This window comes from Octopus bimaculoides, chromosome 3 (genome assembly GCF_046866305.1).
Source record: "Octopus bimaculoides isolate indiv1 chromosome 3, ASM4686630v1, whole genome shotgun sequence".
In the NCBI taxonomy this organism is placed as follows: Eukaryota; Metazoa; Mollusca; class Cephalopoda; order Octopoda; family Octopodidae; genus Octopus; species Octopus bimaculoides.
Genome location: NC_142930.1, coordinates 84200338 through 84216448, shown reverse-complemented (window position 1 = coordinate 84216448; position 16111 = coordinate 84200338). Strand labels below are relative to the sequence as shown.

The following is a 16111-nucleotide window of genomic DNA, read 5'->3' as shown; positions in this document are numbered from 1 at the left end:
TGCAAAGAAGTTGCTGGTTTCTAACAAAGATTCAAAGCTCTAAAAACCATATCATATATTCAGCTTGAGAAAAGTATCGTATACTTTTACTATTCTGCCTAAAGATTGTACTTGTAATGCACATGTCAGCTGTTTCACCTATTTTTAACAAACCTAGCTTTCCCAGATTATAACTTAGGCATTTACTCACAAAACGAAGGGCAACAAATATCATTGGTATATAAGTGAATTTATGATCATCATATAGAAATTGAGGGTTTCCTCTTTCTCCTTGCCTTCGAAGACATATTCACATTTACAGGGAAGCTGACCTCCATGACAGTCCATGTTCTTTCTCTTCTGTCCCAAACAACGATATGCTTGAACTTGGGAGACGTTTTCATGGTGCCTGTTCTACCAATATTCCTTGTGTTGACGATTATGTAGATATTCAACAACTGGGTGGGGTCTCTATATTCATCCAAAGTCAGTCTTTTTATTATGGGCTGGGGGCATTGTACATTGTTTTAACGACTTATCATATCGCATTAGAAAAAGTAGTACCATGATGGCATTTTGGGCCAGCTGCTAAACTTGTGTGCGATGTCTTCCACAGAAATATGACGTAATTGACATTTCGGTTGCATATTGGGACTTCACTGTCACTTTTGTTTATTAGGTATTTTGTAGCAATCTTCAGCCCTTGGATTGCAAATGCAATAACATCAAAGTGTGATATGATGTCGTGGTCGCAAGTCCAAGAGACGCTGCGCTTCATGTCGATATTACTGTCACCATCAAGTCTTCGAGAAATGCCCGTGTATAGTATTACTTTTTTGATTACTGAGCGTTTCACATCAAGATCTTCTTGTGTGGTAAGTAGCTCGCTTACGAGTCACATGGTTCCGAGTTCAGTCCCACTGCTTGGCACCTTGGGCAAGTGTCTTCTACTATAACCTCGGGCCGACCAAAGCCTTGTGAGTGGATTTGGTAGACGGAAACTGAAAGAAGTCCGTCGTATATATGTATACATATATATGTATGTGTGTGTGTATGTTTGTGTGCCTGTGTTTGTCCCCCCAACATCGCTTGACAACCGATGCTGGTGTGTTTAGGTCCCCGTAATCTAGCGGTTTGGCAAAAGAGACCGATAGAATAAGTACTAGGCTTACAAAGAATAAGTCCTGGGGTCGATTTGCTCGACTAAATGCGATGCTCCAGCATGGCCACAGTCAAATGACTGAAACAAGTAAAAGAGTAAAAGAGAAGTGTGTTAGTCAGTGGTTTTGAGGTTGTATGACAAATAGTCAGGAAGGGAGTCTTCGCTTTTTGCTGCAATTGTTTAGCAGATACTACCTGAGAGTAATTACATGTTATTAAATCTAGGTAGATTTTTGGCTTTGTTAACGTTTTTAGCATAGATATCCAAGTCATCTACTAAGAAATTATGGGTTACATAGGTATCTCTAGCAGTTGCAAGCTTCAGCGTGTAGCTACTGTTGTTTCGTAAACGTAATGATATAGGATTTAATGCCCAAATAGACAGAAATACAGAAATACAGAAATACAGAAAAATCCAGGTGTTTCCCTTCTTTCCCTAACTACTTAGTAAAACACACCAACAACAATATACAGAATTATGCTTAACATCAACAACATCGACTACAATGACAGGTATTACAAAGGCATGGACCTTTTATTTTACCACCTTTCCAACTAAATTCAAAAGGAGAAAGAAGAAAAAAATCTCAATGATTTCTAGAGTTCAATTAAATACATGAATAGGCTTCGTTAACGCTTGATATATTGACTAGACAACTATTCCTAAATATGCTTTCTGTTAGTCGTTTTAGAACACGTCGGCTATTTTTTAAATCTAATATTTTCATCTCAAATTATTACTTTAAATTAGATTCATTATAAAGCTTTGCTTTCGTGTTTTATAAGTCAGATTGTTTACAGTCGGTATTATGAGGAGTCCTTTAAAATTTTACTACTTAGAAGAATTCATCGACGTTTCAGAGCAAGTGACCTTCGTTCAAATGAACTTCCTAGCTGTGTAATTCTCACGTGAATACGTAACGCCCATACTGTGACTTACTTTTCGTCTGTATTGAACACTTTGCCTTAGCTTCATTCCGAAGGATTACCTCTTACTGGGAGATCTGAGCGAGATATACAATAATTTAACCTAACTATTGATTTACAAAATTGGTACAAGGCTGATATGAGGAAGGTATAATCGATTAAAGCGACTCAATATTTTCTGGAACTAATGACGAGTTACAAAGGGTAGGATTTGTTCTTAATAATGTCCAATTCCTTAATCTTTGGTGTGCTTCTCTCCAAATTATTCGATTGCTTATAATCTTAGAAGACCGTATAAGCAAAAACCATCATTTTCGATAACCTTCAAGCAATTTTGTCCTATTTTCTTCTTATAGACATTCTTGCAATAATAATTATTGAGAAAAATAATAATTATTGAGTGAAAAATAACTCGTCTGTAGATAAAGTAAAATTTGTAGAGCGAAGCACATATGTATCTAACATCGACATAGCCACAAACATACAAATGCATACATACATACATACATATATATATATATATATATATATATATATCATATATATATAATATCATATATATATAATATCATATATATATATATATATATATATATATATATATATATATATATATATATATATATGTATGTATGTATGCATTATGTATGTATGTATGTATGTATGTATGTATGTATGTATGTATGTATGCATGTATGTAAGTATGTATGTATGTACGTAAGTATGCATATATATGTATGTATGTATGTAGGAGTGTGTGTGTACGTGTGTGTGTGTGTGAAGTCTCGTGGTTAAGAAGCTAGTTTGTGGGTTCAATTTTCGGACGGGGTGACGCTTGTAAGTTTGCCCGAAGCACTTCGTTACACGTAGCCCCGATATAGAAACTGAAAATAAGTAACAGCAGCATTTTGATGTTAAGCCAGCGATTGACTCGCACCTGTTCAGAGGTTGGGCAGGGAAAAATGTAATCTCAGAACATCTGGATAATCCGAAGCCTCATAGGCCTGTAGGTTTGAAGATGGTGTATGTGTGTATGCATGCATACATTGAAAGGATAAAATGTTAGAATCGACCTCGGTGAAGTTTGAACTCAGAAGGCAAAAACGGGCGAAATGTTGCTCGGTGTGTTAACGATTCTATAGAGCAGGAAAGAAGACCAGTTTTGTAAATTCTTGTTTTTTTTTAATAAATGCATTCACTTTGTATTATATACATACATATACACATATTTGAAATTTAGATAATAAGGGTCATAAATTGAATATTAATTTGATTAATATCAATTTAAAAACCAGTGGCCAAGCATAGTGAAAAAATCTGAAGATTCAGAAAAATTATATTACATACATATAAGAGGGATGACCACTAAGTGGTCTACTTCTAGCATAATGGATGTCCACTTAGTGGTCATCCCTCTTATATGTATATACATATACACATATGTATATGTATATATACATATTTGAAATCTTCCTATAAACAGGGGCCTCGTTTCTAACAAAGATGCAAAGTTCTGTCTTTGGAATGTAGATAACAAAATTCACATTTTAAACTTGAGAAATGTCTGCATAATTTTACTGTATTTATAATGTGCGAGTTGGTTCATTTTTTTTTTTTACTGAAAACTCCAGCTTTCTCAGATTGCCATTTAGGTATTTACTTACATAACTAAGAACACCGATTATTATTGGTATAAATGTGAATTTACAATATGGACATAAAAGCAGTTGTCTGTGGTTATTATCTTTCTCTTTGATTTTCGAAGAGATAGTCACATCTGTAGGACAGCTGATCTCTACAACGTTCCAAAACCGATATCCGGCTTGTAATCTTTGCATTTGACAGCAGTTCTGAACATTTCTTGTGTTGATGCTTATGTATGTATGATGTGTATGCATGTACGTATTTACGTATGTATTGTGTATGTATGTATTGACTGACTGATTTCTGGCACAGACATACGTCCCCTATTATAATATTCACAGGAGCGTGAGTAAGTATAAGATGTCATTTTGTTTATTCTTTTACAACTGAAATAGTTTTTACCTTCGATCTAAAATCACCACTCCAGTTGGATGAGCCTGCAAAAAATTCCTATTCTATAATGGTTAACAGATTTTAAAATATATAATTTGAAAGAAAAAAATAAATTGTAACTGGTAAGGAGTAAAAATTATAAAGTATAAAATATGTTATATAGCTACAACAGAAGTTAGTATATCGTGTGCAACATGACTTTGTTTTCTCGTGTTGATCTCACTATTAATCGAGGCATCGGTGGTTTCTTTATTGGATTATATGTGTGACAATGCGACGATACAAAACGATCGTCACCCACTAAATGTCACCTACTGTCTGTTGTCGTGTTACTGCAAATGTTCAAACATGTAGGGTATCTTTTAGACGATGGTTTACTTGTTTTGTTGTTTTGATAAAAGGAAGAACGAGGAGAAAATTTCGTCGTTATTATTATCATCAGTGATCAGCAAGCTTCACTCTGGTTTTCTTATAAAAATAACGAGATAGTAGTAGTAGTAGTAGTAGTAGTAGTAGTAGTAGTAGTAGTAGTAGTAGTAGGGATTGTGGCGGCGCAGCGGCGGTGGATGTAATTGGTTGATGAAAAACAAACAAAAACACAAAATGGGAACGGGCAATGATAATGATGTTGATATTGAGGATGATGATAACGACGATGACGATGATAATAATGATGATTAGGAGGTGGAAGAAGAGGAAGGGCGAGGAAAAGGAGGAGGAAGAGGAATTAGATAAGGATGGGGAAGAAACAAAAATTCTGTATTATAATAGCTTCAATTTTAGTTAGTACTTGACAGTACAAACTAAGTACAATTGGAAGGAAACGTAATTTCGACGTGAATGATAATAGATATGAGATGGATTGAGAGACTGAGAGGCAGGAGAGAAAAAGTAGATAAATATAGTTGATATCGTGTTAAATAAATACAAATAAAAGAGTAAAAAAGACAAAAGCAAACCAAAAATATCTGATGACACTTCAAACGACAAGCAATAAAGCGAAAAATATTTTACATTTTCTTTCATTTATCACTTAAAAACATAAAAACAAAAAAAAAACAATAGCATTTGCATATCTTAACTGATTGTTTCATTGAGATTTTTTTTTCCGAAATCTCGAAATAACGAGATTTTTTTTCTCTTGCTAAATAAGGAGATAATTTAGTAGGATCCATGTTTTGTTTTTAGTAGTAGTAGTAGTAGTAGTAGTAGTAGTAGTAGTAGTAGTAGTAATGGTGGTGGTACTGTTGCTGTTGTTTTTGCCTTTTCAGGAGTTACTTTAATTTATAGTCGTCGTAATATGTAATTTTCTCTGGAAAAAAGGTTCCGGGAATTATATAAGCTATGTATGTATGTATGTATGTATGTATGTATGTGTGTATGTATGTATGTATGTATGTGTGTATGTATGTATGTGTGTATGTATGTATGTGTGTATGTAGGCATGTATTAATGAATGTATGTACAACTGAATGTATTCATGTGGATGTATTTGCGTGCATGTTTTATATATATATATATATATATATATATATATATATATATATTCATACATACTTACATATATATATATATATATATATATATATATATATATATATATATATATATATATATATGTATACTTACATATATATACTTACATATATATATATATATATATATATATATATATATATATATGTATATATATATATATCTATATATATACATACACACACACATAACTACATACATGTGCGCGTATGTTTATGGCTATATATGTGTGTGGTACGTATGTGTGTATGTGTGTGTGCATGTGTGTGTAAACGCACACGCACCCACATACACACACACACACATACATATATATATATATATATATATATATATATATATACATATATATATATATATATATATATAGAGAGAGAGAGAGAGAGAGAGAGACATCATACATATAAGCATATGTGTGCGTGACTGTCTGTATTTATGTACGTGTGTGTGCGCGAGATGGGGGGGGGTATGCTCCAGTAGTTAAAATGTTCGTTTCACAACCATGAAGTCTTCAGTTCGATTCTACTACAAAGCATTTTGCGCACGTGATTTTTACCATCGCCACGGGTCGACCAATGCAGTGTAAGTGTAACTAGATCGAAGAAAATTCTCGAAACATGATGAACAGACTATGAGGTGTAATACAAAAGTCCAGATTTGTCACGTATTCTTTTCTACACTAGGCACAAGCCCCGAAATTTTGGGGAGGGATTAGTCGATTAGATCGACCCTAGTACGCAACTGGTGCTTAATTTATCGACTTCTGAAAGGAGAAAGCAAAGTTGAGCTCGGCGTAATTTGAACTCATAACGTAAAGACAGACGAAATACCTATTTCGTTATTGCCCACAAGGGGCTAAACATAGAGGGAACAAACAAGAACAGACGAACGGATTAAGTCGATTACATCGACCCCAGTGCGTAACTGGTACTTAATTTATCGACCCCGAAAGGATGAAAGGCAAAGTCGACCTCGGCGGAATTTGAACTCAGAACGTAACGGCAGACGAAATACCGCTAAGCATTTCGCCCGGCGTGCTAACGTTTCTTAGTTCTTTATTGCCCACAGGGAGATAAACATAGAGGGGACAAACAAGGACAGACAAAGAGATTAAGTCGATTAGATTGACACCAGTGCGTAACTGGTACTTAATTTATCGACCTTGAAAGGATGAAAGGCAAAATCGACCTCGACGGAATTTGAACTCAGAACGTAGCGGCAGACGTAATACTGCTAAGCGTTTCGCCCGGCGTGCTAACGTTTCTGCCAGCTCGCCGCCTTAGATTTGTCACGTATTGATCCAGCATGTGAATTACTTTAAGGATACAGTACATTCAGCCTTATCCACTTTTATCTTTCATGTTAATTTAACGAGTAGGTAGTTTTGTTGATGAAACAGCGGAATGCACAACGTCGTAACCGACGGAAGATCCAATAAGTGTGTATGTATGTAGGTATGTATGTATGTATGAATGTATGTATGTATGTGTACATATATATGTATATATATATATATATATATATATATATATATATAGAGAGAGAGAGAGAGAGAGAGAGAGAGAGAAAGACAGAGAGTGAGAGAGAGAGAGAGATAGAGAGAGAGATAGAGAGAGAGAGAGAAAGAGAGAATGACTTACGATAGCATTATGATATTAACAGCGAGATTTACAAGAAGAAAAGGAAAATGAAAAAGAGAAAGAAAGAAAGAAAGAAAGAAAGAAAGAAATCATTTATTTTATATGGTGATCATGTCAAGTAGGATTTGTAAGTAATCTGTTCTTTATTTCTTTCGAGTGCAACATTCTGCAATATTTAGCTTTCTCTTTTAAAGTCAACACCATAATTTGTTTAATTTGCGAATAGCGATATATTTTATCGGGGTTTATCAAATAAGTATTAATCGAGCACCGTAAAGGATTCAATCGATGGCACCCCACTCAGGAAATTGGCTCAGTTTATTATTATTATTATTATTATTATGATTATTATTATTATTATTATTATTATTATTATTATTATTATTATTATTATTATTATTATTAAGCTTGCAAGCTGAAAGAAACGTTACTGCACGGACAAAACACTTTGTCAGCATTGCATTTTTTCCGGCTTAACGTTCCAAGCTCAAATTCCGCGAGGTCGGCTTTGCCTTTCATTCTTTCCGAATCGATAAAAAAGTACCAGTTGCGCACTGAGGTCGATGTATTCGACTAGCTCCTTCCCCACAAATGTCAGACCTAGTGCCTACAGTAGAAAGATTATTATTATTACTATTGTTGTTGTTGTTGTTATTGTTATTGTTATTATTATTATTATTATTATTACTATCATTATTATTATTATTATTATTATCATTATCATTATTATTATTATTATTATTATTATTATTATTATTATTATTATTATTATTATTATTATTATCATTATCATTATTATTATTATTATTATTATTATTATTATTATTATTATTATTATTATTATTAATATTATTCAGTAGTTTTATTTTTATAGCGTGCTTTCACTTCACTACCGAGCGCAGCTCTGTGTGCCTTGGGTATGTGCTGTGATTTGCTGTGATGCTCTTATGGTTACTGTATTGAAAGTGTTTTGCGTAGGACGTGTGCAGTGCCCAGTAGTTCAATTTTCTGTATGTTATATATACTTATAAGTCCTAGTGTTTTTGTTATGTATTTGTCTGAATATTTTTTTATCATACCTAATACGCCTATTATGATAGGAATTGTTTCTGTTTTTAGATTCCACATTCGAGTTACCTCTATTTCCAGGTCTTTGTATTTTGAAAGTTTCTCCATTTCTTTTAGAGAAACGTTGTCATCTGCTGGTATTGATACATCAATTAGAAAGCATTTTTTTTCTTCATGATCTTTGACAACTATATCTGGTCTATTTGCCTTAATTTCTCTATCTGTGTGTATTGGCATATCCCAGAGTATGGTTGCTTTCTCGTTTTCTGTGACCTTTTCTGGTGTGTGCCTATACCATCTTATTTCTGTTGCTATTCCATAGTGTTGGCATAGCTTCCAGTGCATATGTAGGTCCCAGCTCTGTCGTGTGTGTGAATATATTCCTTCTTAGCCAGGACTGGGCAGCCATAGATATGATTTATTGTTTCTTGTCCATCTCCACATATTCTACAGTTACTTGTTATGTTTCTTTTCATTATATGTTTTTGGTAATTTCTGATGGGGAGGCTTTAGTCTTGTGCTGCAATTAAAAATCCTCCAGTCTCTACTTTGAGTCCTGAGCTTCTCGACCATTGCTGGGATTTTTCTCTGTCTATTTCTTTTGCATTTAGTTTAGCCGAGTATTTGCCATGAAGGGGGCTTTTCTTGCCATCGTTTTATCATGGTCCGTTGCTGTTCTAGTTTTAGTTTGGATTTCATTTGTTTTATAGCTTTATTATTATTATTATTATTATTATTATTATTATTATTATTATTATTATTATTATTATCATTATTGAGTAAGAGAGTAGTGCATGCCATCAAAGTGACACTCGGGTAAAATATACGAAGCACAGTATACCCACCATGACTACCCGTCTGATAAGGGTACACCAGATACATGCATCACAACCATATGTGCGTGACATGGTGATCTCATATCAAGATAAACTGCGCATGACGTTGCAGGTGGAGGCTTAGAATTTTCTTCAGGTCGACTAGTCCATCCCGCTCAAAAGGTCCCTGAACAAGGGTAGTTTAATGATGTTGAACAAAGCACCCATGTTCCCAATGGTGAATTATCCAAATCCCAAAGAATTACTCTCAACACATGGCTATAATGCTCTCCCTCTACTTCTGCTCGTAATCAGAGATGCATATATCGTCAGCTCAACTGGTTAAGGTCAAGCAACTGACAAGCAAATCAGTGGTATTGAGCAGAATATTTTCTGTAGCTCACCTTTTATATCAAGACAAAACAACGTATATGATAACATTTCCAATCAGTTCAGATGAGAAGCCATTTGAGCCAATGCCTGGTACTGCATCAGAGCATTAATAATAATAATGATAATGATAATAATAATAATAATAATAATAATAATAATAATAATAATAATAATAATAATAATAATAATAATAATAATAATAATAATATAACCTATAACCTATGAGACCTATAACCTGTCTCCCTATGATCTACAAAGCCTTTACTGCAATAATATCGCAGAGATTGAGTAAGCACCTGGAAAATAACAACCTGTTTCCAGAAGAGCAGAAGGGATGCTGCAAGGGCTCATACGGCTGTAAAGATCAATTATTGATCGATAAAGCCATAACTGAAGACAGCCGCAGAAAGAAGAAAGGCCTCAGTATGGCCTGGGTGGACTACCAAAAGGCTTTCGACAGTGTTCCCCACACGTGGATTCTGGAAACATTAGCCATAAACAAGGTGGCACCGATTAATATAAAATACATAAGGCACTCAATGAACAAATGGCAGACAGTGCTACAGCTCCAAACAAAAGAATGACTTGTGAAAACGAAAGCCATCTCCATTAGAAGAGGAATATTCCAGGGAGACACGCTCTCTCCAATCCTGTTCTGCCTGGCAATCACACCTTTAACTGAATTGCTAAATAGAACTGGATGCGGTTACAAATGCTACGGGACAACAGTCAGCCACCTTCTATATATGGATGACCTAAAATTATATGCTAAAAACGACAAAGAGCTAGAAACACTACTACAGACAGTACACGGCTTTACCAAGGAAATAGATATGAAATTCGGATTAGAAAAATGTGCCAAAGCAACCCTGAAAAGAGGAAAATTAGTTAAAAGTAGCAATATAACACTAGACAAAGCCAATGAAATAAGAGAACTAGACGAAAGCCAACCATACAAGTATTTAGGAGTCAATGAACTAGATAGGATACAACATACACAAATGAAAGAAAAAATAAAGAAAGAGTACTATAGACGAGTCAGATCAATACTAAAAACAGAACTCAATGCTAAAAACAAGATAATGGGTATCAACACCTTAGCTGTCCCAGTTATAAGCTACAGCTACAACATCCTTAACTGGACACTAAACGAACTATCTAAAATAGACAGGAAAACAAGAAAAATAATGACAGGATATAGAATGCACCACCCAAAATCTGACATAGGAAAGCTATATATACAACGCACAGAAGGTGGCAGGGGTCTTATACAGCTAGAAAACTATTATAAAATAACCACCATAGGACTGCAAAAATACCTACTCCAGAAGCAAGGAAAACTAATACAAATAGCCACAAAACACGAGCAAAACAAAAAACTGTCCTCAGTATTTAAGGAAGCTGACAAATACAAACAAGAATTCAATCTACCTAACAAATACGAAGAAGAAGAAGAAGAAGAAGAAGAAGAAGAAGAAGAAGAAGAAGAAGAAGAAGAAGAAGAAGAAGAAGAAGAAGAAGAAGAAGAAGAAGAAGAAGAAGAAGAAGAAACAACAAAAGCTATAAAACAAATGAAATTCAGACTAAAATTAGAACAGCAACGGACCATAATAAAACGATGGCAAGAAAAGCCCCTACATGGTAAATACTGGGCTAAACTAAATGCGAAAGAAATAGACAGAGAAAAATCCCAGCAATGGCTGAGAGGCTCAGGACTCAAAGCAGAGACTGAAGGAAATTTTAATTGCTGCACAAGACCAAAGCCTCTCCACCAGAAATTACCAAAAACATATAATGAAAAGAAACATAACAAGTAACTGTAGAATATGTGGAGATGGACAAGAAACAATAAATCATATTATCTATGGCTGCCCAGTCCTGGCTAAGAAGGAATATATTCACAGACACGACAGAGCTGGGACCTATATACACTGGAAGCTATGCCAACACTATGGAATAACAACAGAAAAAAGATGGTATAAACACACGCCAGAAAAGGTCACAGAGAACGAGAAAGCAACCATACTCTGGGATATGCCAATACACACAGATAGAGAAATTAAGGCAAATAGACCAGATATAGTTGTCAAAGATCATGAAGAAAAAAAATGCTTTCTAATTGATGTATCAATACCAGCAGATGACAACGTTTCTCTAAAAGAAATGGAAAAACTTTCAAAATCCAAAGACCTGGAAATAGAGGTAACTCGAATGTGGAATCTAAAAACAGAAACAATTCCTATCATAGTAGGTGCCTTAGGTATGATAAAAAAATATTCAGACAAATACATAACAAAGACACCAGGACTTACAAATGTATATAACATACAGAAAATTGCACTACTGGACACTGCACACATCCTACGCAAAACACTTTCAATACAGTAACCATAAGAGCACCACAGCAAACCACAGCACATACCCAAGGCGCACAGAGCTGCGCTCGGTAGTGAAGTGAAAGCACGTTATAAAAATAAAACTACTGAATAATAATAATAATAATAATAATAATAACAATAATAATAATAATAATGATAATAATGATAATGATAATGATAATAATAATTATTATTATTATTACTATTATTATTATTATTGTTATTGTGAAGGCAGCGAGCTGGCAGAATTGTTAGCATGCCGAACAAAATGCTTAACTGCATTATGTCCGTCTTTACATTCTGAGTTTGAATACCGCCGAGGTTGACTTTGCCTTTAATCTATTCAGGGTCAATGAATTAAGTCAAGAACTGGGGTCAATGTGATCGTCTTTCCCAATTCCCCGAAATTTCAGGCCTTGTGCCTATGATAGAAAGGCGAGCTGGCAGAATCGTTAGCACGCTGGACGAACTTCTTAGCGGTATTTCGCTCGCCGATACGTTCTGCGTTCAAATTCCGCCGAGGTCGACTTTACCTTTCATCCTTTCGGGGTCGATAAATTAAGTACCAGTTGAGTACTGTGGTCAGTGTAATCGACTATCCCCTCCCGCAAACTATAAAAGAAAGGATTATTATAATTATTATTAACATCATCATCATCAAGGCGACGAGCTGCCAGAATCGTTAGCACGCCGAGCAAAATGCTTAATGGCATTATGTCCGTCTGACAGAAATTACAGCGCGCGAGATTAATTGCCCCACACTAGTTATTGTATTTCCCCATTCAAATTTTTAATAATGATTCTACGTCATGTCCCCTTGGCAACAAAATGGCGGAATTCTTCATAATGTTTGTTCCAATTGTGCGCTCTGAGTTCAAATCCCACCGTTGTCAACCTTTTCTTTTCAAAGTCAACAAATAAGTACTAATTCTGCGTGGTGGGTTGGTAGAACTGTAAAAACTTCGAACCGGAAGCTTTGCAGTTCTTATTCCGGTATGTTACATTCCGGTGTCTTGGCTACATATCACATCTTGATTTACATGTGTAGTAACCTTAATCCATTATCACAACTACCTGGCTACGTGGCTGCCTTCAGCAGAGCACATTCTGTTGCGAGCATTCGACCAGGTCACCGGTTTGAAGAGATTTTCTCACCTTTTCACAAATCTCGGAGGTACTGCTTTCCCAATCAATTTATAGACAAAAAAATAAGATTGGTAATCGATTCATTTATTAATTATATATTATCATCTAAAAATGTGTGCTCCCATTGTTATTTATAGCATTGTAAATTAAGGACATTTATTTGTCCTCATTCATTCACTAGAGTTGTATGGTTATTTGTTTTCTGCCCTTAGTTAATCATCTTTGTCTTTAGCGCAGTAAAAATATAGCACAATGCCTGTGTTTCTTCTGTGCACATTATGCGTAAGTGCTACAGTCAAGAACCAAAAACTGTGTCACAGGCCAGGCTCTTTAAATGTACACTGAGTGTCTTATTCCATGATTACTCGTGAAATATTTGCGAACGTTTTAATTAGGACAATGGATACCAAATATTCCAAGTTTGAGTCCTGCTTCAGTAATTGTTTACACTATTTAAAATTCATAAATATATTAACATTTAGGTTCCGGTTGACTCTATTCGAACAGATCTATAATGAAAAGGTGTTCCAGCAGTGACTAATCAGTATTCTTAGGAGTGTATCTGCCACTAGATCATCGAAGGTGTCCTTTCCTTGTTCAAAAAGGTGGGGCTTAATTTGAGAGTAGTTTGGTTGATTTTTCTAGCAAGTTGACCGACCATGTAGAATCACCTTCGCTGGAATGTATATGAATTTATTAGAGACACAGGAGATCCATATTCATACTTGATAGAACTCAAGAAAAAGTTTACATGATACAATCAGCTTTACTTAAATCCTATGTGATACCATAAAATGCATCAAAGCCACATTATATTTATGTTTGTTCATTAGTTAATTGCTTTCTCTTTCGAGATTCTTATTATGAATACGAGATTTAGTAAAGCTAAGCGAATACTTCGCCAATGAATATTTCAGTTGTCCTCTCAATTGAAGTATCTATGCATTATTCCTCTGACAGCCCTTACTGAAATCTGCAGACAAAACCAATATGACTCTGTGTGTGACAAGGGTATCTATTTGAATTATAGATACTAACCATTTGACGGACTTCCGCACAGTTTCCATCCATATAACTTCAATCACAACCTTTGGTAAAATCGAAGATATGATGCAACGCATTTTCGCAAGATACCACGTAATGGAATCGTATGATCTCATGATTGTAAAGGCAATTTCTTAATAACCTGGTATGCCTGCACTGATCATCATCATCATTATTATACCACAATCACAAAACGTCGAGCTGGTTGAATCGATAGCACGTCGGACAAAATACTTACGGGATTTCTTCCGGCTTTACGTTTTGAGTTCAACTTTTGCCGAGATCAACATCGCCTTTTATCATTTCGGGATCGATAAAAAAAAGTACCAGTTCAGCACTGGGGTCGACTTAATCGGCTAGCTCCTCCCCTAAAATTTCAGGCCTTGCGCCTATAGTAGAAAGAACTATTATATCACACCTAACATCAACATATAAGCCAACTCGGGAACCTTTATGCAGTCCATTGACTTGCTAGCAATAGTACCCAATACCTCTCAGATTATATCTTATCACTTAAAAAAAGCAATAATAATAATAATAATAATAATAATAATAATAATAATAAAGATAAAAACGCAGATCAGACGATATAGTTCCAAATATACGAAAAGACGGAGTGGAAGACTTTTGGTGAAAGGTCTTCTTATTCTAAGGGGTAAATAACATCAACATAAACTAACACTAGCACTAACAGACTAACATCAACATAATCTAACACAAAGAGAACCGTTTGTAATGGCACAGTGAGATACATTGTCTAGGCAGAGAAATCATCCATTAGCTTTCTGTGGTGAGCACGAATTCTTTTAAAAGACAAAAAAGATTTTGCAAGAGAGAAGTTTATCCACATTGAGAGATTGTATTACATTGAGGGATGTATATGACTATGTTAACATCAATGAGCCTACTAAGAAACCAGTCTCTATGTAGTCGTTCTACCTGGTAGAAATAGCGATCAAATATCTCTTTAATCGCATCCTGTACAGCTACAAAAAATTATACACTGGATAAGGTAGTCTGGGCCACATCATGCCTAAAAAAAGGTGGATAGTCAAGATTAAAATGCTCTTGGTCATAGACCGGCTCAACCACAACGGATTTGGGACTACTGAACAATATCCATTATAACAATATCTCTGTTTCATCTTACGTTTGCTTGTTACTTTCGTATGAAATGTTTAAAACTGAATAATCAAGTGTGTTTTAGAAAATTAAACTAACAAGATGAATTTATTGTATATTTTCAGAGCTGGTCGACGCTAACAGGAATTGCTATCTAGGATCTAAAGAAAAGTGACGATGTCCACCAGAGTCTTGCATGAAGATATATTTTGGGGGGTTGTGTGGCTCTGTTTCGACGAGTTAGCATTGTGCTTTTGATTTGTGAACTTGATCGATTGTTTGCCAACATAATCTGTATCTTTGAATTGAATGCAGATCAGAAAATTTATTTAAAATTTACACGAGATAAAAACACATAAAGACACACATACAAACATATTTATCCCTATATATATATATATATATATATATATATATATATATATATATATATATATATATATATATATATATATATATATATATATATATATATATATATATATATTTATATATACATGTATATATATATATACATATATAAAAGCAAAGTGTGATTGTATGCAACATGGTTTCTGCTCAAAATAAAATTGCATTAAAACAAATCGTTTTGTCTTTATCATTTTATCATCCATGTTTTTTTTGTTTTTTTTTGTGGGGGCTTGTTTATTCGTTTTCAGTTTTAATTCCGTTGGATAATTATTGTGAACCATGCCTGGAATACACCTGAGCCATTAATTGTATATAAATTTGACATTTAACAGTTTTTATAGTTTACAAGTAATTATATATTGCATGTAAAAATTACACGTAAAAAATATGAGAACCCATTATTCAAAATTGTTCTTCGTCTGCGACATTTTTCTTCCATTTGCATAGCGCATGT

General features: G+C 34.5%; 1 protein-coding gene across 7 annotated transcripts in view; it reads left to right on the top strand.

Annotated features, from left to right (window-relative positions):
• LOC106873001 (uncharacterized) overlaps positions 1-15830 on the top strand; it is a 74534-nt gene extending 58704 nt beyond the window's left edge. For all 7 annotated transcript variants that reach the window (XR_008263682.2, XM_089349343.1, XM_052966257.2 and 4 more), the window contains one exon: positions 15372-15830. Coding sequence is in view for 2 of the 7 variants with exons in the window: in XM_089349343.1 (XP_089205469.1) it covers positions 15372-15387 (16 nt within the window). In the remaining 5 variants the exon portion in view is untranslated. The remainder of the gene's footprint in view (positions 1-15371) is intronic.
• Positions 15831-16111: the final 281 nt, after the last annotated feature.